This window comes from Trachypithecus francoisi, unplaced genomic scaffold (assembly GCF_009764315.1).
Source record: "Trachypithecus francoisi isolate TF-2019V2 unplaced genomic scaffold, Tfra_2.0 Lachesis_group2, whole genome shotgun sequence".
Classification (NCBI taxonomy): domain Eukaryota; kingdom Metazoa; phylum Chordata; class Mammalia; order Primates; family Cercopithecidae; genus Trachypithecus; species Trachypithecus francoisi.
In genome coordinates this window covers 109476639-109500927 of record NW_022681465.1, presented here as the reverse complement: position 1 = coordinate 109500927, position 24289 = coordinate 109476639, and the positions used below count along the sequence as shown (strand labels likewise).

The window sequence follows — 24289 nt, the reverse complement described above, 5'->3', positions numbered from 1 at the left end:
GGAAAACAAAAAGGTCAGTTTTTTTCCCCACTTATAAGGAGCATTAAGTCACGAAGTAAAATTCACTTAGTTTTCTCTTCACATATGGGGAGGGTCCCAGCTTCCATGGACTCATTTTCCCATGCTATACAAAGTTACAGAGGTGTATTTAAAGTTTAGTGGATTATTTAGCATAGGGATCTCTCCAAAGTGCATATCATCAAGGGTCTGCTTTGTTTTCCAGTGGCCCTCTCGATGGAGGATTTAAAGGTAGATATGTGTCACACGGGGCCTTAGTTATGTCTGAGTAGTGAAAGGTAGTGTCAATGGGAAAAGGGAATTTAGGGTGGGAAAAGGCCAGGAATTTTCTTTTTTTTATTATTATTATTTAAGCACCATTTAATAACAATGTACAAACAGTCTCTGGTTTTTTTTTTTTTTTTTTTTTTTTTTTGAGATGGAGTCTCGCTCTGTCGCCCAGGCTGGAGTGCAGTGGCGCGATCTCGGCTCACTGCAAGCTCCGCCTCCCGGGTTCACGCCATTCTCCTGCCTCAGCCTCCCGAGTAGCTGGGACTACAGGCGCCCGCCATCTCGCCCGGCTAATTTTTTGTATTTTTTTGTAGAGACAGGCTTTCACCGTGTTAGCCAGGATGGTCTCGATCTCCTGACCTCGTGATCCACCCGTCTCGGCCTTCCAAAGTGCTGGGATTACAGGCTTAAGCCACCGCGCCCGGCCTCTGTTCTTAAATGTATTTAAGAGTTAACATCATCCTCATGCCAAGACCTAACTGTGTTTCAGATAATGGAGGGCAGACTTTGGCAGGGGGTAATAACTGGCCCCTTCGAGGAAGAAAATGGAGCCTGTGGGAAGGAGGCGTCCGAGGCGTGGGCTTTGTGGCAAGCCCCTTGCTAAAGCAGAAGGGCGTGAAGAACCGGCAGCTCATCCACATCTCTGACTGGCTGCCAACACTCGTGAAGCTGGCCGGGGGACACACCAATGGCACCAAGCCTCTGGATGGCTTCGACGTGTGGAAAACCATCAGGTACCTACATCCTTCCCTTTTTCCTCCCAGGACAGAAACTCCAAGAGCAACCTGACTCCAATGAGCAAGAATGATAGCTTTTGTGTTAAAATGATAGTTCAGCTTACAAATACATGATTTTTAAGAAAAATAAATGCCTTTAGAGATATTGTAAGGATATATATTTGTAAATTATAAATTTGAGATTGTAGGCCCGTGTTTTACGTGAAGAACAAGATTGTCCTCAGCCCATCCCCCTCCATGGAAGGTCTTTGAAGCTGTGAAGTTTTGCTTAGAAGTAGGCTAGGGTATTGTTAGCTTCCTGCAGGGGGTCAGGGGACTTGTCCTGTTGCCTGCTGGAAGAATGGAGGGCAAAACAGTGAGGGGAAAGCTGGGATAGGAAGTAGGGATATGTTTAGTTCCATTTATTAACAAGTATCTAACAAGTACCTACTATGTGCCATACCTTGTTCTAGATACTGAGAAATTAGGAATGAACAAGTCGGTCAAGATCCTGCCTCTCAGGAAGCTGTATTCTAGTCAGGGGAAAAAGGTGTTGGACAAGTGAACACACAGATGAGCAAGATGACTGCCAGTGGTGATAAGTGCCAGGAAGGCAAAAAAAAGTCGTATGTTGTGATAGATAGAGCGGGCTGCTGTGAAGGAGATACCTCAGGGAGCAGAACCCAGACTCAGATTTGGAAATCATGGTAGTCTTTTTCCTGTTTAACCGCCACAGTATAGAGCAATAGCCCCCAAGGTTGGGAGGCACATGCCTTAGAGAATGCAAGATGTTCCCTTGGAGTATAGGAAGAAAATTTCAATATTGTATTTGTATTGATATCCAATTTCATCTCATCCTTTTTTAAGTATATGTTTTATAAGACACATGTTAGTAGACTTGTACATAAATCTAATTTATAAATAAATATGCATATATTGGAGGTATTATTTTTATGGGTGAAATGACAATTGTCTAGTGCAATGGTTTTCAATCTCTGTTTAGTGTTACAGCTCTGTTTGGGGGTAGCACCTGATTGACTGCCCCTTAGTGGCCAGGGGGAGAGGACTTCCTCATGCCATCTCTTCATCCCACACAAGGTGTCCCAGCTCAAGAATAGTAGGTTTCAGGTTTCTAGTTAAAGGAAATACACAATGGAGTATTTTGGAGTAAAAAGCCATGATGTATTTAACATATCCTCAAATGGTTCAGAAAAAAATTGTGTGTGTGTGTGTGTGTGTATGTACATGTGTACAGAGAGAATTCAAATGGACTGCAAAATTAAATAAAAGAATGTAGGTAAGGTGCATAGGTATTCTTTTGTTATGTCTTATTTTTGCAACTTTTTGTAAATTTGAAATTATTTCAGAATAAAAGTATTTTAAAAATAGGAAAGTCTGACAGTACTGCAACCACATTTCCAGAAGGCCAACAACTGACTAGAATCAAATGGCTGCTGCTTTCTGTAGATGAAGTATCCACCCTTCAAATCTTCAGTCTCTGTTGCTCCCGAGTTCCAATACAGGTCCACTACACTCATTTATGTTACCTACCTAGTCTCTGTAGGCATTTAAGTTTATGGTCTGTGCTGAACATAATCATAGTATTCACCATTCTGGAAATACCATGCTTTAACCAATCTCCAGTTGCAAAATATATAGATTATTTCTTATCTTTTTATATTATCAATTTTTCTGGAATTAATAATTAATGTAAAAAAATAGTAGGGTTGGCCGGGCGCAGTGGCTCAAGCCTGTAATCCCAGCTCTTTGGGAGGCCGAGATGCGCGGATCATGAGGTAAGGAAATTGAGACCATCCTGGCGAACACGGTGAAACCCCGTCTCTACTAAAAAAATACAAAAAACTAGCCGGGCGAGGTGGCTGGCGCCTGTAGTCCCAGCTACTCGGGAGGCTGAGGCAGGAGAATGGCGTGAACCCGGGAGGCGGAGCTTGCAGTGAGCTGAGATCCGGCCACTGCACTCCCGCCTGGGCGACAGAGCGAGACTCCGTCTCAAAAAAAAAAAAAAAAAAAATAGTAGGGTTGAGCAGCCTAAGATTAGTTTTTACAAAGGAAGTTTGATAGCTATTCAAGTTTAAACTTTAAAGTCCTGTGAGTTCAGGAATGGATAGAAGAAGTGTTCAGCCGGGCCGCTCAACGTCACACAACATGGATGGAGTCTATCGGTTCTTCTATAATGGGCCTCACCCAGAAGAGTGAGACTAGGAAAGGTCCTCATCTCTTACAAACCCAAGGGAAAATCTGATTTCATTAGTTCTATTACGTTCTTTCAATTATTTTGCAACTCAAAGTTCCATGTTTTCCTTGGAGAATTTATTAATTTTTAAAGATCACTTTTCAAGCAGCAACATTTATAGTATTGGGTAGCCATTTCTTCACCGTTTCTAAACATTATTTTGGTTCTTATGAGTCATATTATTTTCATATTATTTTAAAATCCTCACTAGCCTCAAATTGTTTCCTCATATTCTTGCCTGAAAAGTTGATTTGTCAGTTTGGAGACAATGATGGGTTTATGACGTGTCCTTTCGAGAACTCTCTACAGCTTCCAAGTCACAGAAACATTAATGCCACTAAACAGCTTAGCTGAGAAACAAAGCAATAAAGCCTTTTCTCTCACCAGAAATTTTGAAACTTTGTGCTCATTATTTGCTCATTCATATGAGATGACTTTTTTCTTTTTCTTTAAAACATTTCTGCCTCTGTCCATGATCTAAACTTTATATGTTAAATTTAAATTTATTTTCCTCAAGTGTGAGTACTATATGTAATTGTAGATAATTTGCAAACTACAAAAAATAAAAATAATTGTCCGGGCATGGTGGCTCACGCCTGTAATCCCAGCACTTCAGGAGGCTGAGGTGGGTGGGCCACCTGAGGTCTGGAGTTGAAGACTAGCCTGGCCAACATGGTGAAACCCCGTCTCTACTGAAAATATAAAAACTAGCCGGGTGTGGTGGTGGGCACCTGTAATCCCAGCTACTCAGGAGGCTGAGGCAGGAGAATTGCTTGAACCCAAGAGACAGAGGTTGCAGTGAGCTGACACAGTGCCACTACACTCCAGCCTCGGCAACAGAGTGAGACTCCGTCTCAAAAAAAAAAAAATAATAATAATAATAATCACTCAAATCTTACTAGAAACAACTACTATAAACATTTTGTCATATTTCCTTATAATTTTTCTTTTCAGCATTTTTTTACTACATCTTTTTTCCTTATTTAACAGACCATTGGTTTTTGATTGTGTCATCCAAGAAACTCAATGCAAACACTATTTGTCACTGCACATTTGATCGCATGGATATACCTTGATATACTTAACCTTCCCTTGACTTTCTTTTTTAGTTTTTTAAAACAATAGCTCTGAAATGAACTCTTTCTACATGAGCTCTTTGTCTACATTTTGGATTTTTCCCCTTAGATATAAATGATTTGAAATTAAATCATTGAGCTAAAGAAAGTGATCAGTGTTGGGGCTTGAAAAACAATACCCCAAACTGGAGGCCACAGAAGCAGCCTCTACAACAAAAGTTTTTGTCTGACTTCCTCCTGCTCCCTTGTCTCTCAGTCTCATTTTTTCCTGAGGCAAGCCATAGAAACTAGAATCCTTCTTCCCCAAGGCAGGTTGTAGAAACCAGGACCCCTTCTCCCCAGGGCTAATCATAAAACCTAGAAATATTATTCTAATTTTCCCTCTGCCCTATTTGTGTGAAAAGTGGCCATGAAAAAGTTATCTGGCCTACCTTGTTTAACTGTAGGTCATAACACTCCACATTTGATCGCGTGGATATACCTTGATATACTTAACCTTTCCTTGACTTTCTTTTTTAGTTTTTTTTAGTTTTCAGGTCCTATCCCACACCCAGAAGGAAGGAGTGCATGCCCAGAGAGGCCAAGAAGAATCTAGACAGACAGACCTTGTTGGGTTTCGCCACTCAGGCTATTAGCATTAGAGCATACCCTTTTGTCCAGTTCTATTTCTACACGGCTGTCCATACTTTGTTAAACCTATACATAAAAATGAACGATTTCCTCTATATCTTTGGATCTTCATTCTAAAGGCTCCCATGTATACACATTAAATACATTTGCATGCCTTTTCTCCTGTTAATCCACCTTTTGCGAGTTGATTTTTCAGTGAACTTTCAGAGGGCCGAGGATGGCCCCTACATTATTTTAAAAGCATTTGATAAACATTACAAAACTGCTTTCTAAAAAGGCTGTGCCAATGTTCTCTTGTACAGGTGTAGAAAGTGCTCATCTTCCTCATAGCTTTTCCTTATCAAGCTTTTTAAAAAATCTTTGCTAATATTATAGACAAAATGGTCTTGTATTAACTTGATTTATTATTATTATGGAGATTAATGTTTAACTTTTTATATTCCATTTGTATTTTCTCTTTTGAAAGTATTCATTCCATGTGCTTTTACACTTATTTTACTGAAAGTGGGTGTTTTCTTGTGGATTTGTTTGCTCCTTTATGTCAGGCTTTTTGACTGTTGTATTTCTTGCAAATATTTTTCCTTTTTTTTGTTTGTGTTTTTATTTTGTTGATGTCTTCTACATGCATGTCTTTCCCACGTTTATTTGTCAATGAAATGCTTTTCTCTTGCTTTTTTGTTCAGAAGTCTTTTTCTCAGCTTCAAATGTGCTAAAATATCTACATCTTCTTCTAGGTGTTGTGGTTTGAGTTTCTTTTTTTTTTTTTTTTTTTTTTTTTTTTGAGGCGGAGTCTCGCTATCACCCAGGCTGGAGTACAGTGGCCGGATCTCAGCTCACTGCAAGCTCCGCCTCCGGGTTTACGCCATTCTCCTGCCTCAGCCTCCAGAGTAGCTGAGACTACAGGCGCCGCCACCTCGCCCGGCTAGTTTTTTGTATTTTTTTTTAGTAGAGACGGGGTTTCACCGTGTTAGCCAGGATGGTCTCGATCTCCTGACCTCGTGATCCGCCCGTCTCGGCCTCCCAAAGTGCTGGGATTACAGGCTTGAGCCACCGCGCCCGGCCCCGAGTTTCTTCCATGTATTTCTTTTTTCTTTTTTTTTTTTTTAAGACAGAGTCTTGCTCTGTCACCCAGACTGGAGTGTAGTGATATGATCTGGCTCATTGAAATCTCTGCCTCCTGGATTCAAGCAATTCTCATGTCTCAGCTTCCTGAGTAGTTGGTATTACAGGTATGCATCAACACACCCAGCTAATTTTTGTATTTTTAGTAGAGTCTGGGTTTCGCCATGTTGGTCCAGCTGGTCTTGAGCTCCTGACCTCAAGTGATCCACCTGCCTTGGCCTCCCAAAGCGCTGGAATTACAGGTGTGAGCCATTGCGCTCAGCCATAATTCTTAAATTGTTGCAAGATGGTGTGCGTGTTATGTGAGGTCAGTATCCAAATCAGAGGAGTAATTTTTTTTTGCAGTTTTTTAAGATTATCGGTCTCTTTGAGACCAATGAAAACTGAACTTACAGGAAAAAACTACCTAAACATAGGCACAAAAACCTAGGTATTACCTATTTTATGATATTAGAAATTGATTACACATTCTTTTCTAAAACATTCTTTACAAGCCTATGCCCCTTTTGCTCGTTTCAATGCAAAACTTAATGCCCACTTCATGGTGAAAAGGAAATTAAACAAAAATGTCCAAGCAAAGCAAATCCTGAACTTTAATTCAGGTTATCATCAACTTTCAATGTAAAGGCTGTGAAAGCTTTGAGTGATTTTGAGGTGGCAACATTTGTGGCATGCTTGATATCCAGTCAGTTTTGATTTGTGTTTTGTTTTGGTTTGTTTTGGTGGCAAAAATGTTGTAAACCCTGGCTTGCATAAGGACATAATAGCACATGGAATCAAAGCTTTATAACACACTTTGCCAGGTGAGGGTAGGATTGAATCGAAAAAAAATCGAATCATTTTGAGTCCCAAATTTACTGAGGTTATTATCTTTGGCAAAGTTCACATCATTGATGTTTGTCCATATAGCTAAATTTTGGATTATAAATCCACGTTTCAACCTTAAGATTATGTTGATCAGAAGTAACCTTTAAAATTTTGGCTCATGTTTGCTTCTGACTGCAGAGAAATTGGGAAAAGTCGAATCACTCTTAGCTCCAAATTGCAGATCTTTCTTTGGTGTTAGCAGGTTCTCCTAGTGGCTAATCTGTTATGCAACGGGGACACATTGTTCTTCAGCAGCATACATAGTGGTGACTGCAGGACTTTAACCAAAAGATAGGGCGGAAATTATTGCCCAAGTAGGCTATAATGGGCTTTCTTTTTTTTTATTATTATTTAAAAGTAAAGTTTGATCATGCATTTCAAGACTTGGTTTGTGGAAATTCATCAAATTTCTATTTAGAAAGCAAAAAACTGCTCTCATTCTGTTCCCATTGCTTGAGAAAAATTCCTGAAATAATAATTCAGCCTCCAGCCTAATGAAGTTGGTGCTCCTGGCAGCATTAGGCAAGCCTTCTTTCAGAATCGGTGGCAGGACATTTGGCACCCCTGCCTGCTGATATAGAAATCGCCCAGTCACATTGACGTCTGGTGTGTCTTTTCCAAAGCAGCAAAAACAAATGGACAGCCAAATGTCAGAGACACCCGATCTGTGCCCAGAGATCTGAAACTTTTTTTCCAGAAATGGAAATACCACTTTTGAGATGATGGTAGTTTTTGAAAATTTGAAGAGGCTCATGAAATAGGAATGCCAGTAACGGATGAAAAACAGTTGTCTGTGCTGAGAGCATCAGAAGCTTTATTAGCTGTATACTTACAAATTCTCTTAGGACTGCTTCAAAATATTAAAATGTTAGAGGAAATAGCAGTTCTGGAGTGGGTGACATTATTTACAATAGGAGCTCCTTCAACTCCAGTTTTTCTTCTTTCCAAGCCACAGACCATGTTTGCCATTTCTAGGGGACATGACTTCTCTAAGCTCTTTCCAATTCTGTGTAGTTTTTCTGCTTTTCAACTCCATAGGCAGCCTATAGGTTGTTTGAAGACATTTCGTAAGGTTGGTTGACAAGCAGGAAAACCAAAGGATTAAAATTTTACAAGTTTCTTTTTAATTATTTTATCTTTAATTAAACAATGTAAAACATAAGCAGACCAGGCGTGGTGGCTCATGCCTATAATCCCAGCACTATGGGAGGCTGAGGAGAGAAGATTGCTTGAGCCCAGGAGCTTGAGACCAGCCTGGGCAACAAAGCAAAACCCTGTCTCTACAAAAAATACAAAAATTAGCTGGGTGTGTTGGCACACACCTGTAGTCCCAGCTACTCAGGAGGCTGAGGCAGGAGGATCGCTTGAGCCTGCAGTGAGTTGTGATCATGCCCCTGCACTCTGGCCTGGGCAACAGAGCAAGATCCTGTTTCAGGAAAAAAAAAAAAAAAAAAAAGCAAATCTCCTGATCATAATGGTAGAATTTTTTTAAATCATCAATGGGAAACACTTTTAGATGTCATGACAGTGGTAACAACTCAGTATTAAAAATCTTAAAAATGTAATATGTCATTATAAAGACTTTTCCCCCACTATCAATATCATTTCAAGAAGAAAGTTAAAGGAAAAACAAATCTTTTCACCTCAGTGTTACAGATGTCATGAAGCCAAATAAAGCATGATGGTCCATGAACTAAATGTTAACCTCTGATCTGAAATGGATACTTCAAGAAAAAAATAAATAAATAAAATGATACTTCATTCCACATACTAATAAGAGAACTCAGACTGATTATTGAATAATATTTCTCTTTTTGCTGACTTATGGCACTATTTTAGGTTTTAAGTTCTTATGAGTACTGTGATCTGTCTTGGGGCCCCCTGTTTGAGCCCACTGACTTATGTGTTCTCATGCTGGCATCTGACTATTGTAATCATTGTCTTTTTCGAATATATTTAAATATCTAGCAGAAATGGTTATCAGCCTCTCCTTCATTATATTGTCTTTATAAAATTTTCTTGACAAGTCTCACTTTTTAATTTTTCTTGGTGAACTCTAGAATTATTTTGTTAAATTAAAAGAAAAGCTTCTCATAAATTATACTGAGTGAGATTAAGCCTGTAATTTAATCTGGCAACAATGTACATATTCATGTTTTTCACTTGGACACTTAAAGTTGTCCCCCAGCTTACTGATGCTCTTTTTTTTTTTTTTTTTTGAGACGGAGTCTCGCTCCGTGGCCCGGGCTGGAGTGCAGTGGCCGGATCTCAGCTCACTGCAAGCTCCGCCTCCCGGGTTTACGCCATTCTCCTGCCTCAGCCTCCCGAGTAGCTGGGACTACAGGTGCCAGCCACCTCGCCTGGCTAGCTTTTTGTATTTTTTAGTAGAGACGGGGTTTCACCGTGTTAGCCAGGATGGTCTCGAACTCCTGACCTCGTGATCCGCCCATCTCGGCCTCCCAAAGTGCTGGGATTACAGGCTTGAGCCACCGCGCCCGGCCACTGATGCTCTTTTTATTTTCTCGTTATTTCATTTTACCTGGTTCATTTTGCTATAATAGTACTCACCAGTAGACAATAAACTAATGTCTACAGCATCTTGAACAGAAAGAATTTAACAAGAATTCTGTATATTATTAATATTATTTATGTTTGAATATAATATGTTGAATGTATTTATGTTTGAATGTTAGAATATTAATATTATTTATGTTTGAACGTAATTATTTATGTTTGAGTTCTTTCATATGAAAGGATGTATTCTGTGGGGAATCGTGCAAATGGTGATTTTTTTTCTTTGACCCATGTATTTAGCAGTGCGTTGTTTAGTTTCCAAATTTTGGGTTTTTCCCTAGTTATATTATTGATTTCTAGTTTATTTCAGTTGTGGTTTTGAGGACCACAAATAATTGAAATGCTTTTTATTATTTCAATTATTATTACTTTTTTTTTTTTTTAACAGAGACAAGGTCTCAATTTGTCACCCAGGCTAGAGTGCAGTGTTGCAATCATAGCTCATTGCAACTTCTGCCTCCTGGGCTGAAGCAGTCCTTCCACCCCAGCCTCCCAAGTAGCTGGCACTACAGGCGTGGACTGCTACACCCAGCTAATGTTTACATTTTTATTTTGTAGAGGCAGGGTCTCACTATGTTGCCTCAGCTGGTCTCAAACTCCTGGGCTCAAGCAATCCTCCTGCCTCAGCCTCCCAAAACGCTGGGATTACAGGTGTGAGCCATCGCTCCTGGACTAATTCTTTTAAATTTGAGACTTGGCCTAGCAGATGGTCTTTCTTGTTGTCCATATCAGGTGTAATTGAAAACAATGTGTATTCTGTAGTTGTTAAGTATAGTGTTAGGTTTTTCTTTATGATCCAGTCTGTAATGTTTTATTTTAGTAGATGAGTTTATACATATTTTTAAGTATTTTTATTTCTATTCTTACTTTTGTCATGGTTTTGTTACATTTACTTTTTGTCTTTGACCTTTTATTTAGTAGTTCTTTAATATTTAGAAAAATTTATATTTTATCCTACTGTTCATCGTTATACAAATATCTTTATATAATTCCTTAGTCCCTTTTTTCTTACTTAGGTTCCACTGTTTGGTTTGTCACCTTTAAATGACATCTTCAGCTTCCACTTATTACCCGTAAGGAAGTCAAGCAACTTATGCAACTTTATTCATTCTCTTCCAGTTTTGCGATTTAAGTAGTATTATTCCTACTTTATCAGAGCATGTAATATGTAATACTGTTCTCTCTTTATCCACAATTTTGTTTTAGTTTTAGGTCTACAATAATATATTCAATACTGACCACCCATCCACTTCTAAAGTATTCGCAATTATCTCTTACTTGGAGGAATTCATCCTTGAATAGATTTCCCAGGATTCTTTGAATTCTTGCATGTTTATTAAAACATTTTGTACAACCTTGATAATGGAACACCAGCTCAACCAGTTAAAATAAAACCTTTGTCCCACACTTTCTTGCTTTGAGTTTCTTGAAAATGTTACCCTAATCTTTACTTGTTTTCTATGTTACTGTTGATAAGTCTAATATCAGCCCGATTTTATTCCTTTGCAAGTGACTTTGTGTTTTTTGTCTGAGCACCCAGATTTTTTATCACTATTATTATAGTTATTATTTAAAATCTAAGAATTTTTCCAGATGTGTCACAAAGGTGACCCTACTGTGTCAGTTTTCTCAGAAACAAAGTGAGTTATTTCACTTTGTATATTCAGATCTTCTTTTATTTCAGAGTTTTTAAAAATTGCAGTTTTAAATATTATATTCCACTGTTTTGTTTTTCTTCTTCAGGAACTCCCAATTATAGGTATTATTGAATCTTCTTTACATAAATTTTGTTTCTGTCAATTTCTCTCATATCCTCTTTGCCTCTTTATTTTTTCTTTATTTTGAATTAATTATCTCTCTCTTAATTTCTATTCTCTACATGCTTTCACATAAAGAATGTCATGTATAATGTCATTTCTAAGATTTTGTCTTTTTTTTCCCAGTTCCTTTCCTTTAAAAAGTGTAATGTCTGAGTTTTACAATTTCTGAATCATAGTTGTTGTTTCTTTAATATTGGCAGTTGCTGATTTCGTTATATTTAATTCATGTTGAAATAGCCTGTAACAGTTTTCCTCTGCCTTATGACTGTTTTTCCATAGCAGGCGAATGTTTTCATTTGCCAAATTTTTGAATTCTAATTTTCTACTTTTTTTTTAAACTCATATGGTAACTTTGCATACATGCTGAGTTCTTTTTGGTTTTGTTCGTGTTTATGTATGTTGGCTTTTCCTGGATCTACGATAGCAGGCAATCCATAGGGGTGGGATTTGGACAATTTCATTTACTTCAGGTGCTTCAAGAGCACTGTCTATTGCTACAGTGAAGTGCAGTTTCTTTGCTAAATGTAGCCCCTTTCTTTTTTGGTCTACCTTCTCACGATTCTCTGATACTGTGTTGTTGTAATAGAACCCTGATCTTTGGCCATGTCCTTCTTTCCCTTTACCACCCGTCTTCCAAAGAACACTTGTTCTTCAGCTGCTCCTCTCTCAGCATCGGTACCTGCCCAAGGCAGCCACTCTTGTCCTGCACACTTCCTTATCCAAGCCACTTCCTTGGACTCCCTTTTGACTCCCCACTAGCCAGTGCTTTGATCTGTCAGGTATGAGACCTCTATCAACATTTCATCCCTTGGGTGCCGCCTTCTCTTTCTGGAGTTTACCTTATCAGACATGATTTGAGTCCTTTCCCCTTGATATGGTTTGGCTGTGTCCCCACCCAAATCTCATCTTGAATCCCCATGTGTTATGGGAGGCACCCAGTGGGAGGTAATTGAATCATGGGGCAGGTCTTTCCCATGCTGTTCTCATGATAGTGAATAGGTCTCACAAGATCTGATGGTAATATAAGGGGGAATTTCCGTGCACAAGCTCTCGTTTTGCCTGCCGCCATCTATGTAAAACGTGACTTGCTCCTCCTTGCTTTCCACCATGACTGTGAGGCCTCCCCAGCCATGTGATTCTGTAAGTCCAAATAAACCTCTTTCTTTGGTAAATTGCCCAGTCTTGGGTATGTCTTTATCAGCAGCATGAAAACAGACTAATACAGTAAATTGGTCCAGTAGAGTGGGGCACTGATGAAAAATTACCTGAAAATGTGGAAGCGGCTTTGGAACTGGGTAATAGAGGTTGGAACAGTTTGGGGGGTTCAGAATAAGACAGGAAAATGTGGGAAAGTTTAGAACCTCCTAGAGATTTGTTGAATGGCTTTGCCCAAAATGCTGATAGCAATATGGACAATAAAGTCCAGACTGAGGTGGTCTCAGACGGAGATGAGAGATGAGGAACTTTTTGGGAACTGGAGCAAAGGTGACTCTTGCTATGTTTTAACAAAGAGACTGGTGACATTTTGCCCCTGCCCTAGAGATTTGTGGAACTTTGAATTTGAGAGAGATGATTTAGGGTATCTGGCAGAAGAAATTTCTAAGCAGCAAAGCATTCAAGAGGTTACGTGGGTTCAGTTAAAGGCATTCAGTTTTATAAGGGAAGCAGAGCATGAAAGTTTGGATAATTTGCAGCCTGACAATGTAATGGAAAAGAAAATTCCATTTTCTGAGGAGAAATTCAAGCAGGCTGCAGAAATTTGCATAAGTAATCAGGAGCCAAATGTTGATTCCCAAGACAATGGGAAAAATGTCTCCAGGGCATGTCAGAGGTCTTCATGGCAGCCCCTCCTATAACAGCACTGGAGGCCTAGGAGCAAAAAGTGGTTTCAGGGGCCAGGCCTAGGGTACCTGTGCTGTGTACAGCCTAGGGACTTGGTGCCCTGTGTCCCAGCCACTCCAGCCATGGCTGAAAGGGGCCAATGTAGAGCTTGGGCCATGGTTTCAGAGGGTGCAAGCCGCAAGCCTTGGCAGCTTGCACGTGGTGTTGAGCCTGCTAGTGCACAGAAGTCAAGAATTGGGGTTTGGGAACCTCTGCCTATATTTCAGAAGATGTGTGGAAATGCCTGGATGCCCAGGCAGAAGTTTGCTGCAGGGGTGGGGTCCTCATGGAGAACCTCTGCTAGGGCAGGGCGGAAGGGAAATGTGGGGCCAGAACCCCTAGACAAAGTCCCTGCTGGGATACCCCCAGTGGAGCTGTGAGAAGAGGGCCACCATCCTCCAGACCCAGAATGATAGACCCATGACAGCTTGCACAATGCACCTGGAAAAGCCATACTCAATGCCAGTCCGTGAAAGCAGCCAGGAGGGAGGTTGTACCCTGCAAAGCCACAGGGGCAGAGCTACCCAAGACCATGGGAACCCACCTCTTGCATCAGCGTGACCTGGATGTGAGACATGGAGTCAAAGGAGATCATTTTGGAGCTTTAAGATTTGACTGCCCCACTGGATTTCGGACTTGCATGGGCCCTGTAGCCCCTTTGTTTTGGCCAATTTCTCCCATTTGGAATGGTTCTATTTACCCAATGTCTGTTTCCTCCTTGTATTTAGGAAATAACTAGCTTGCTTTTGATTTTACAGGCTCATAGGCATAAGGGACTTGCCTTGCCTCAGATGATACTTTGGAATGTGGACTTTTGAGTTAATGCTGAAATGAGTTAAGAGTTTGGGGGACTGTTGGGAAGGCGTGATTGGTTTTGAAATAGGAGGACATGAGATTTGGGAGGGGCCGGGGGTGGAATGATATGGTTTGGCTCTCTGTCCCCACCAGATATCATCTTGAACTGTACTCCCATAATTCTCATGTGTTGTGGGAGGGACCCGGTGGCGGGTAATTGAATCATGGGGCAGTTTCCTCCATACTGTTCTCATGGTACTGAATAAGTCTCATGAGATCTGATAGTTTTATCAGAGATTTCTCCTTTTGCATCTTCCTCATTCTCTCTTTGCCTGCTGCCATCCATGTAAGATGGGACTTGCTCATCCTTGCCTTCCACCATGATTGTGAGGCTTCCCCAGCCATGTGTAACTGTAGTCCAATTAATCCTGTTTATTTTGTAAATTGTCCAGTCTCAGGGATGTCTTTATCAACAGCGTGAAAATGTCCAGTCTCAGGGATGTCTTTATCAACAGCGTGAAAATACACCCCTCTTGTACCTCCTCACCCTCTTTTGCATAGTTCTGGCCTGACTCTGCCCTTGGATGGGTACCAGCCCTGACCGTTCAGGTCTCAGAGTGTTGTTTCCTCACTTCCTCCAGGATGTAAATAGGCCCTGTCTCCTGCTTGTGTCAGGCTTATGCTTTGGTTAATTTTACTTTCTTTCTTTATCAATATGGTTTTTAAAGAGAGTGTATGAAGGGATTTAAAATTTAGATGGCCACCATTATTCTATGAAAATCTAGAAATTCACATGTTCTTAGGATTTTGTTCCACTTTAAGAAAAACGGCACTAGAAACTATAGATAAAACATTATACATATGGCTTATGAAGTAAAGATGATAGGAACAACAACCAGTAGCCCTGCATGCAAAGACTACAAAGTGACTATCTATCTGTATTTTTATTATTATTATTATTATTATACTTTTAAGTTCTAGGGTACATGTGCACGACGTGCAGGTTTGTTACATATGTATACATGTGCTGTGTTGGTGTCCTGCACCCATTAACTCGTCATTTACAATAGGTATTTCTCTTAATGCTATCCCTCCCCTATCCCCCTACCCCACGACAGGCCCCATTGTGTGATGTTCCCCACCCCGTGTCCAAATGTTCTCATTGTTCATTTCCCACCTATGAGAGAGAACATGTGGTGTTTGGTTTTCTGTCCTTGCAATAGTTTGCTCAGAATGATGGTTTCCAGCTTCATCCATATACCTACAAAGGACATGAACTCATCCTTTTTATGGCTGCATAGTATTCCATGGTATATAGGTGCCACATTTTCTTAATCCAATCTCTCATTGATGGACATTTGGGTTGATTCCATGTCTCTGCTATTGTGAATAGCGCCACAATAAACACGTGTGCATGTGTCTTTATAGTAGCATGATTTATAATCCTTTAGGTATATACCCAGTAATGGGATCGCTGGGTCAAATGGTATTTCTAGTTCTAGATCCTGGAGGAATCACCACACTGTCTTCCACAATGGTTGAACTAGTTTACACCCCCACCAACAATGTAAAAGTGTTCCCATTTCTCCACATCCTCTCCAGCACCTGTTGTTTCCTGACTTTTTAATGATCGCCAGTCTAACTGGTGTAAGATGGTATCTCACTGTGGTTTTGATTTGCATTCTCTGATGACCAGTGATGATGAGCATTTTTTCATGTGTCTGTTGGCTGCATAAATGTCTTCTGAGAAGTGCCTGTTCATATCCCTTGCCTACTTATTGATGAGGTTATCTGATTTTTTCTTGTAAATTTATTTAAGTTCTTTGTAGATTCTGGATATTAGCCCTTTGTCAGATGGGTAGGTTGCAAAAATTTTCTCCCATTCTGTAGGTTGCCTGTTCACTCTGATGGTAGTTTCTTTTGCTGTGCAGAAGCTCTTTAGTTTAATTAGATCCCATTTGTCTGTTTTGGCTTTTGTTGCCATTGCTTTTGGTGTTTTAGTCATGAAGTCCTTGCCCATTGCCTATGTCCTGAATGGTATTGCCTTGGTTTTCTTCTAGGGTTTTTATGGTTTTAGGTCTAACATTTAAGTCTTTAATCCATCTTGAATTAATTTTTGTATAAGGTATAAGGAAGAGATGCACTTTCAGCTTTCTACATATGGCTAGCCAGTTTTCCCAGCACCATTTATTAAATAGGGAATACTTTCCTCATTTCTTGTTTTTGTCAGGTTCGTCAAAAATCAGAAGATTGGATTTCTGAGGCCTCTGTTCTGTTCCATTGGTCTATATCTCTATTTTGGTACCAGTACCATGCTGTTTTGGTTACTGTAGCCTTGTAGTATAGTTTGAAATCAGGTAGCGTGATGCCTCCAGCTTTGTTCTTTTCGCTTAGGATTGTCTTGGCAACGTGGGCTCTTTTTTGGTTCCATATGAACTTTAAAGTAGTTTTTTCCAGTTCTGTGAAGAACGTCTTTGGTAGCTTGATGGGGATGGCATTGAATCTATAAATTATCTTGGGCAGTATGGCCATTGTCATGATATTGATTCTTCCTATCCATGAGCATAGAATGTTCTTCCATTTGTTTGTGTCCTGTTTTATTTTGTTGAGCAGTGGTTTGTAGTTCTCCTTGAAGAGGTCCTTCACATCCCTCGTAAGTTGAATTCCTAGGTGTTTTATTCTCTTTGAAGCAATTGTGAATGGGAGTTCACTCATGACTTGGTTCTCTATTTGTCTGTTATTGGTGCATAGGAATGCTTGTGATTTTTACACATTGATTTTGTATCCTGAGACTTTGCTGAAGTTGCTTATCAGCTTAAGGAGATTTTGGGCTGAGACGAGGTTTTCTACATATACAATCGTGTCATCTGCAAACAGGGACTTCCTCTTTTCCTGATTGAATATCCTTTATTTCTTTCTCCTGCCTGATTGCCCTGGCCAGATCTTCCAACACTATGTTGAATAGGAGTGGTGAGAGAGGGCATCCCTGTGTTGTGCCAGTTTTCAAAGGGAGTGCTTCCAGTTTTTGCCCATTCAGTATGATATTGGCTGTGGGTTTGTCATAAATAGCTCTTATTATTTTGAGATACGTCCCATCAATACCTAGTTTATTGAGAATTTTTAGCATGAAGGACTGTTGAATTTTGTTGAAGGCCTTTTCTGCATCTGTTAATATAATCATGTGGTTTTTGTCTTTGGTTCTGTTTATATGATGGATTACGTTTATTGATTTGCATATGTTGAACCAGTCTTACATCCCAGGGATGAAGCCAACTTGATCTTGGTGGATAAGCTTTTTTATGTGCTGCTGGATTCGGTTTGCCAGTATTTTATTGAGGATTTTTGCATCGATGTTCATCAGGGATATTGGTCTAAAATTCTCTTTTTTTGTTGTGTCTCTGCCAGGCTTTGGTATCAGGATGATGCTGGCCTCATAAAATGAGTTAGGGAGGATTCCCTGTTTTTCTATTGATTGGAATAGTTTCAGAAGCAGTGATACCAGCTCCTCTTTGTACCTCTGGTAGAATTCGGCTGTGAATCCGTCTGGTCCTGGACTGTTTTTGATTGGTAGGCTATTAATTATTGCCTCAATTTCAGAGCCTGTTATTGGTCTATTCCAGGATTCAACTTCTTCCTGGTGTAGTCTTGGGAGGGTGTATGTGTCCAGGAATTTATCCATTTCTTCTAGATTTTCTAGTTTATTTGTGTAGAAGTGTTTATAGTATTCTCTGATGGTAGTTTGTATTTCTGTGGGGTCGGTGGTGATATCCCCTTTATCATTTTTTATTGCGTCTATTTGATTCTTCTCTCTTTTCTTCTTTATTAGTCTTGCTAGCGGTCTATCAATTTTGTTGATCTTTTCAAAAAGCCAGCCTCTAGGCCGGGCGTGGTGACTCACGCCTGTAATTCCAGCACTTTGGGAGGCTGAGGCAGGCAGATCACAAGGTCAGGAGATCGAGACCATCCTGGCTAACATGGTGAAACTTCGTCTCTACTAAAATAAAAAATAAAAAATAAATAAAAAAAATTAGCCGGGCGTGGTGGCAGGCACCTGTAGTCCCAGCTATGGCGGGAACCCGGGAGGCGGAGCTTGCAATGAACCGAGATCACACCACTGCCCTCCAGCTTGGGCAGCAGAGACTCTGTCTCAAAAGAAAAAAAAAAGAAAAAAACACAACAACAACAAAAAAACAGCTCCTGGAGTCATTGATTTTTTGAAGGGTTTTTTTGTGTGTGTGTCTCTATGTCCTTCAGTTCTGCTCTGATCTTAGTTATTTCTTGCCTTCTGCTATGTGTTTGCCCTTGCTTCTCTAGTTCTTTTAATTGTGATGTTAGGGTGTCGATTTTAGATCTTTCCTGCTTTTTCTTGTGGGCATTTAGTACTATAAATTTCCCTCTACACACTGCTTTAAATGTGTCCCAGAGATCCTGGTATGTTGTGTCTTTGTTCTCATTGGTTTCAAATAACATCTTTATTTCTGCCTTCATTTCGTTATTTACCCTGTAGTCATTCAGGAGCAGGTTGTTCAGTTTCCATGTAGTTGTGCGGTTTTGAGAGAGTTTCTTAATCCTGAGTTCTAATTTAATTGCACTGTGGTCTGAGAGACAGTTTATTATAATTTCTGTTCTTTTACATTTCATAAAGCAAGTCCTTAGAGACCTACAAAGAGACTTAGACTCCCACACAATAATAATGGGAGACTTTAACACCCCGCTGTCAACATTAGACAGAACAAACGAGACAGAAGGTTAACAAGGATATCCAGGAATTGAACTCAGCTCTGCTGCAAGTGGACCTAATAGACATCTACAGAACTCTCCACCCCAAATCAACAGAATATACATTCTTCTCAGCACCATGTCACACTTATTCCAAAATTGACCACATAGTTGGAACTATCTATGTTTTTAAGTTCAAACTAAATGTTTAAGGAATGCTATATTATTTAATTCCGTAATTTCCTCAACCTTTTGGATAAAAGGGCTTCTATCCTACAGTCACAGTGTGGAGCGCTCTGAGGTTGTTTCAGATTGTTTTGTTAGGTGGTTTCACGTTCCAGGAAGCTACATGTTATGCCTGATCTCTTCTGTGTTAGTCTGCTGCTTGCCGCAGGGGTGGACATAGAGAGGAAAGCAGCCAGTGTTCGGGGTGAGAGGAGGCATGATGATGCCTCTCTAAGGAGAGTTCATGGAAGATCATCACTCATTTTTTTTTGGTTAGCGTAGCCCCTGAGTGCCATCATTTGATGGAGGCAAAGCAAATCCCTCTTCTTCTATTTTCTTTGGGATCATGTTTTGATTCTTGTGGCAGAATCCAAGAATATGTTGTTCATCTCTTCAGCGTTGGCATTAGTGAAAATCCCCTTGGGACTTTGGCATCTGGTCTTCTCTTTAGTTTCCAACGCTGTTGCCAATTTTCATCTTTTTGTAATTCTTTGTGGATATTAAAATGGAAATTGGAAGAAAGGCATATTAGTCCCTGAAGTTTATCCTGACATTAACCCAGAAGTCCTACCAATTATTTTTCAGTAATGAATAGGAAAATATTATATTAAGGGTATGATTCAGTGATTTTTGATATTACTTTTTTCTTGAGTAGACTACTTAAAAAACTTAATAAGCCTTCTTAATAAAAATCTACATGAAAAGTATCTTTCCATATATAACTCTAGACCCAGTGAATTCAACTTATCAATTTCCTCACTGAATTTCATCAACATTTTCTAATTTCCATGCCTATACTCTTAATTTATGGTAATACTTGCATGTTGAAATGGCTTTTCAAGAAGCATGGGATTTACACAAACCAAATGTCACCTGCCCCCCATACACACACACCCTTAACAAAGAAAATAAGTCCTGTAAGGAGTTTCACTGGGATAGTGGTTAAAAATGGGTACTCTTTGATTAGATCTGGTTTAAATCCTGTCTCCTCCGTTAATTACTTGTGTGATCTTTAAGCGTTGATTTCCTTGTGTAAAATGTAGTAATAGTTACATTTATCTGTAACAAATGTAACAAATAACAGCCTATCCTGTAGACACCTATGTGAGGATTTAGTGAGTGTGTTTGAAACATTTAGCACCATGCCTGGAACATTGTAAGAACTCAGTAGCTGGGAGTGAAGATGATAACAATGATGATGGTGCTTACAAAGGGTTAACAGGTTGGACATTACCCTGTGGATGTCTTGGTCAGTGTTTTCATTAGTAACTGGGGTGTTTTTTTTTTTTTCTTCAAAATTTCTTCTCAGAAAGTATTGTCATTGCTATTTCTAAAAATTTGATACTGCCTTTCAGGGTGTGTCTTTTATGACAGATGGTCAGCAGTTAGTGGTAAAAGAAGTATGGAATGTAATAGCATTTCATTTATTTGTGGGAAATGTTTTGTTGCCCCACCCTTCAACTAGTAGGAAAATGAAAATCAAAAACTGGAAACTATTTATAAATGGACAGTGCTGTGATCTCAGTGTCTGAAACTGTAGACTTTTAGAAAATATTTATAGCATATTGGAAACTGGTCACTGGTCAGTGGCTGTCTCCTTGCCCTGTTTTTGTAAGTAAAAATACTCTAGAAAATGTGAAATGTGGGATAAATTTAAACAGAATACTGAAAATATCATCAGAGACAATGATATAAGACTTTATAAGTTTTCAAGAGAAGAGGGTGAAAAAAATGATGAACTTTTATTAATAGAAGCATTTGCAGTTAATAGAGATATTTGTTTATGGAGCCTTAAAAATAAACCAAATGAATGGTAACACTATACATTCAAGGAGACACGGAGGCCATGTGTACATTTCACTGCGCGGAGGATTTAGCATAGTGGTTACAGAAGGGATTTGGGGGTCAGTCTGCCTGAGTGTCAAACCCAGCCCTATTACCTGATTGTGTAAGTGACTTCATCGTGCCATGCCAAACTTGTCTCTACCTCACAGTGCTGAGGGTTGAATGAAATGATACATGTATGAAAACATACAAGCATTTCAGATGGTGTGTTGCACATAAAAAAATGTTCTATCAATACAAGCTACTGTTATCCAAACTAGCCTGGCCAAAACAAACGAAACCCCAAAATAACTAGTTTGGTTGTTATAGGCATGGGTAAAACATGCCAGCTTCACCGGTTTAGAGGCAGGTCTTCATCACTAAGTGGCAAGTGGTAAACAAGATAGTTCTGTTATTTTCTTCACATAGGTCTTTGTCTACTTATTGCCATAGCTAGCCATTAATATGTGCTGGGATGGGGGTAAACATTGTATGGTGGCAATCCTTGAACCGTCCCATGGGTGCCTACCTTAAAGAAGCTAATTAGAGAGCTCTGCTTTGTTCCTATCAGCCTGGAGCCCAAGTATTTGCTGTCATAAAAACACCCATTACCTTGGTTCACCTAAAACCAGGACATTTCATAAACTTGTGTGATTATTGTAAAACCATTTATCATTAACACCATCAGTCATTATTTAGAGATTTTTAAGTCACAAATGAAATCAACAGTCTAATAAAGACAGTGTTGCTCATGCAGCTAAACGATACCATCTGCCAAAACCAAAAAATAAGGAAAATACCTAGATAACAGATTGCAATATATATATTTTTAATAATGAGTAGACTGTGTGACTTGACTATATTGACACTGATATTTTTCTAAAAAGAGACTCTCGTATTGAGAGAATATCATAAAGTGTCTTAGAAATTAAAGTTATATCTACCCCAGTGTGTTTCATAAAGGGAGCCCTTGCCAGCAAGAAGAATAGGTAGGAATATTAATGTTTCATTTTATGTTCATATTATTCTTGTGTCTATGTCCCAGGTCATAGTCTTTGTGGTTATATTATTTCCATATCTGCAGAATCCGGATCTATGCTTTACAGTAAAAGGGGTTTTGTTGCCTCATGCAATTCTCATAACAACTCTATAAGATAGGTACTTCTATCTAGATTCTGCTAATGAGAAAAACAACACTCAAGTTTATACAGCCAGTAATTGCTGGAGTTGGGATGCACATCCTGAAAGGCTTTGCTCCCAAAGACAGTGCTATACTTCTTATGAGAGAGTGATGTCTTCAGAAATTGGTCAGGAGGAAAGTTCATTTTCTGATGATTGTATGGAAATGAAACTTTGGAACTGTATGATGTACAGAAGAATCCTGGAATACTATAGTATTGTAGCATTACCTAAAAATGAATACGTGTGTGTGTGTGTGTGTGTGTGTGTGTGTGTGTGTGTAGAGAGAGACATATAGAAGATAGAAGCTAACACATGATGATAGTATAGCAATAATCAACCTCACAACCATTTTATGGTTCTGATAGGGCCACTATTTATTCTGCAAGATCACAAGCGATCCCAAGAGTTGATATTGCTGAAACTGTGTTATGAACATACAACATATACCTTTTCTCCAGACCACTTTGGTATACACACCTTTGTGGAAGAAATTGTGTCATTGTGATAAAGCTTTGTGTTCAAGGTACTAATATTCCTATATGGCATATATTAAGATATTGATTATAGGAAGTTATCAACAGATTTCTTAAGATACTTTCTGGGAGACCAGGACTTTTCTTCAAGGGGAAGCCATTATCATTATATGTGGACTTCTTACCTAACTGTCCTAAAAGCTAAACACCCATCTTTTGCTCTATAGAAAAAAACCAAGAATTTGGAACATGTAATCACATATGGTGACCTCTATAACAAGGCCAGAGAGCAACGATACTTAATCTTAGATGTGTGTTAAAATCAGATTGCATTTTTGATGAGGGTGCCAAGGTAGTTTCATTGGGAAAAAATAGTCCTTTCAAAAACGGTGCTGGGATAACTGGCTATCCACATGCAGAAGAATGAAGTTGAAGAAGCATGACATCAGCAAGATGGTGGACTAGAAGACCCTAGTGCTCCTCTCCCTCAAAAAGACAGACAGAACAATGAATAAACAACTTCATTTTAACGAAAATAACTGAGGAGGAGCACAGCAGTGCACAAGAGAAGTAACAGATACCCTGGTGAGCACAGAAACTTGGGATGGCCACATAGAGAATGGGAAGAAATGCCAGGCCTCCATTACCCTAACGCCAACTGGAAGCAACTGGGAATGGACTAGGAGGAATGTCTCCCTACTGCAAGGAGGTCAACAAAAGGATCCCAGCAGCCGCATTAACACCGTGGATACCTAGAGACCTGAGCACTGGGGTCCCCTGCAGTCCTCACACGCACTAAGCCTAGCTGAGGGAGCTGCCTGAAGTCCACATGTCTGTGCTCCCCCCAGAGAAGGAGCCGACACTATGACCCACACCCTGTGGCCCACATAGCTCCCGTGCTATGCCATCTTGGACTTGGAACTATGGCTGGGTGTGTCTTGCCCTGGGGGCAAGTATGCATGGCTCTCTTAGCTGAGGCTAAGCCACTGATGAACTGCCCCAGCCCAATGGCCTGACATCTCCAAGTTGAGCAACTGTTTTGTGCTTCCCTGTGGGGCCAAGCAGAGGCGGAGCTGCTGCACCCCCCACCACCCTTTCCTCCTCGGGCCAGAGCTGAAGCAGTGTCCTGATTCCTGGGAAAACAGTACTTTGACTGCTCAGAGAAATCATGCCCCTCCAGTGCCTAAGTCAAAGCGGCATGCTGCATCCTAGGGAAATGGTGCCTGGTCCACTCAGAACAGTCATACCTCCTGGACTCAAGCTGAAATCACACATTACTCTCTGGGGAATTGGTGCCCTGGCTGAGCTGAATAGCTATAAATCCCAGGGCTGCGCTGACGTGGTATCCTTTGTCCCAGGGAAACCGAGCAGTGGCTGAGCTGAGACACCCCATCCTGCAGGCCAAACAACTCTAGTGTCCTTCCTTCCTGGGGCTGTACTAGCCTCGTGAAGTCTGAGCTGCTGAGACACCCCTCTCTCTGGCGAGTGGAGTCATTGCTGTGCTGCTCCTTGTCTTCCAGGGCCCAAATAACAACTGTGTTCTGTCATTCTAGGGTACAGCATATTTCTCTGCAGAAACCTGACAAGCCGGGAGGGAAGTGGATGACATATTCAAAGTACCAAAGGAAAAAAATGGTCCGCTAAGAATGGGATGCCCAGAAAATCTACCCTTCAGAAATGAGGGAGAAAGAAAGTCTCCCAGACAAACAAAAACTGAAGGAATTCATCATCACTAGACTAGCTTTACAAAAAACACTCAAGTGAGTCCTATATCTGGAAGAGAAAAGATGATAATCATTCTCATGAAAACATACACAAGAGTAAAACTCACTGGTAGAGCAGA

The 24289-nt window shown here is 40.0% G+C and overlaps 1 protein-coding gene across 1 annotated transcript in view; it reads left to right on the top strand.

The window, feature by feature from the left end:
• ARSB (arylsulfatase B) overlaps positions 1 to 24289 on the top strand; it is a 185290-nt gene that overhangs the window by 90164 nt on the left and 70837 nt on the right. Inside the window, exon 6 of the mRNA XM_033179952.1 lies at positions 779 to 1022. Coding sequence (XP_033035843.1) covers positions 779 to 1022 — 244 coding nt within the window. The remainder of the gene's footprint in view (positions 1 to 778; positions 1023 to 24289) is intronic.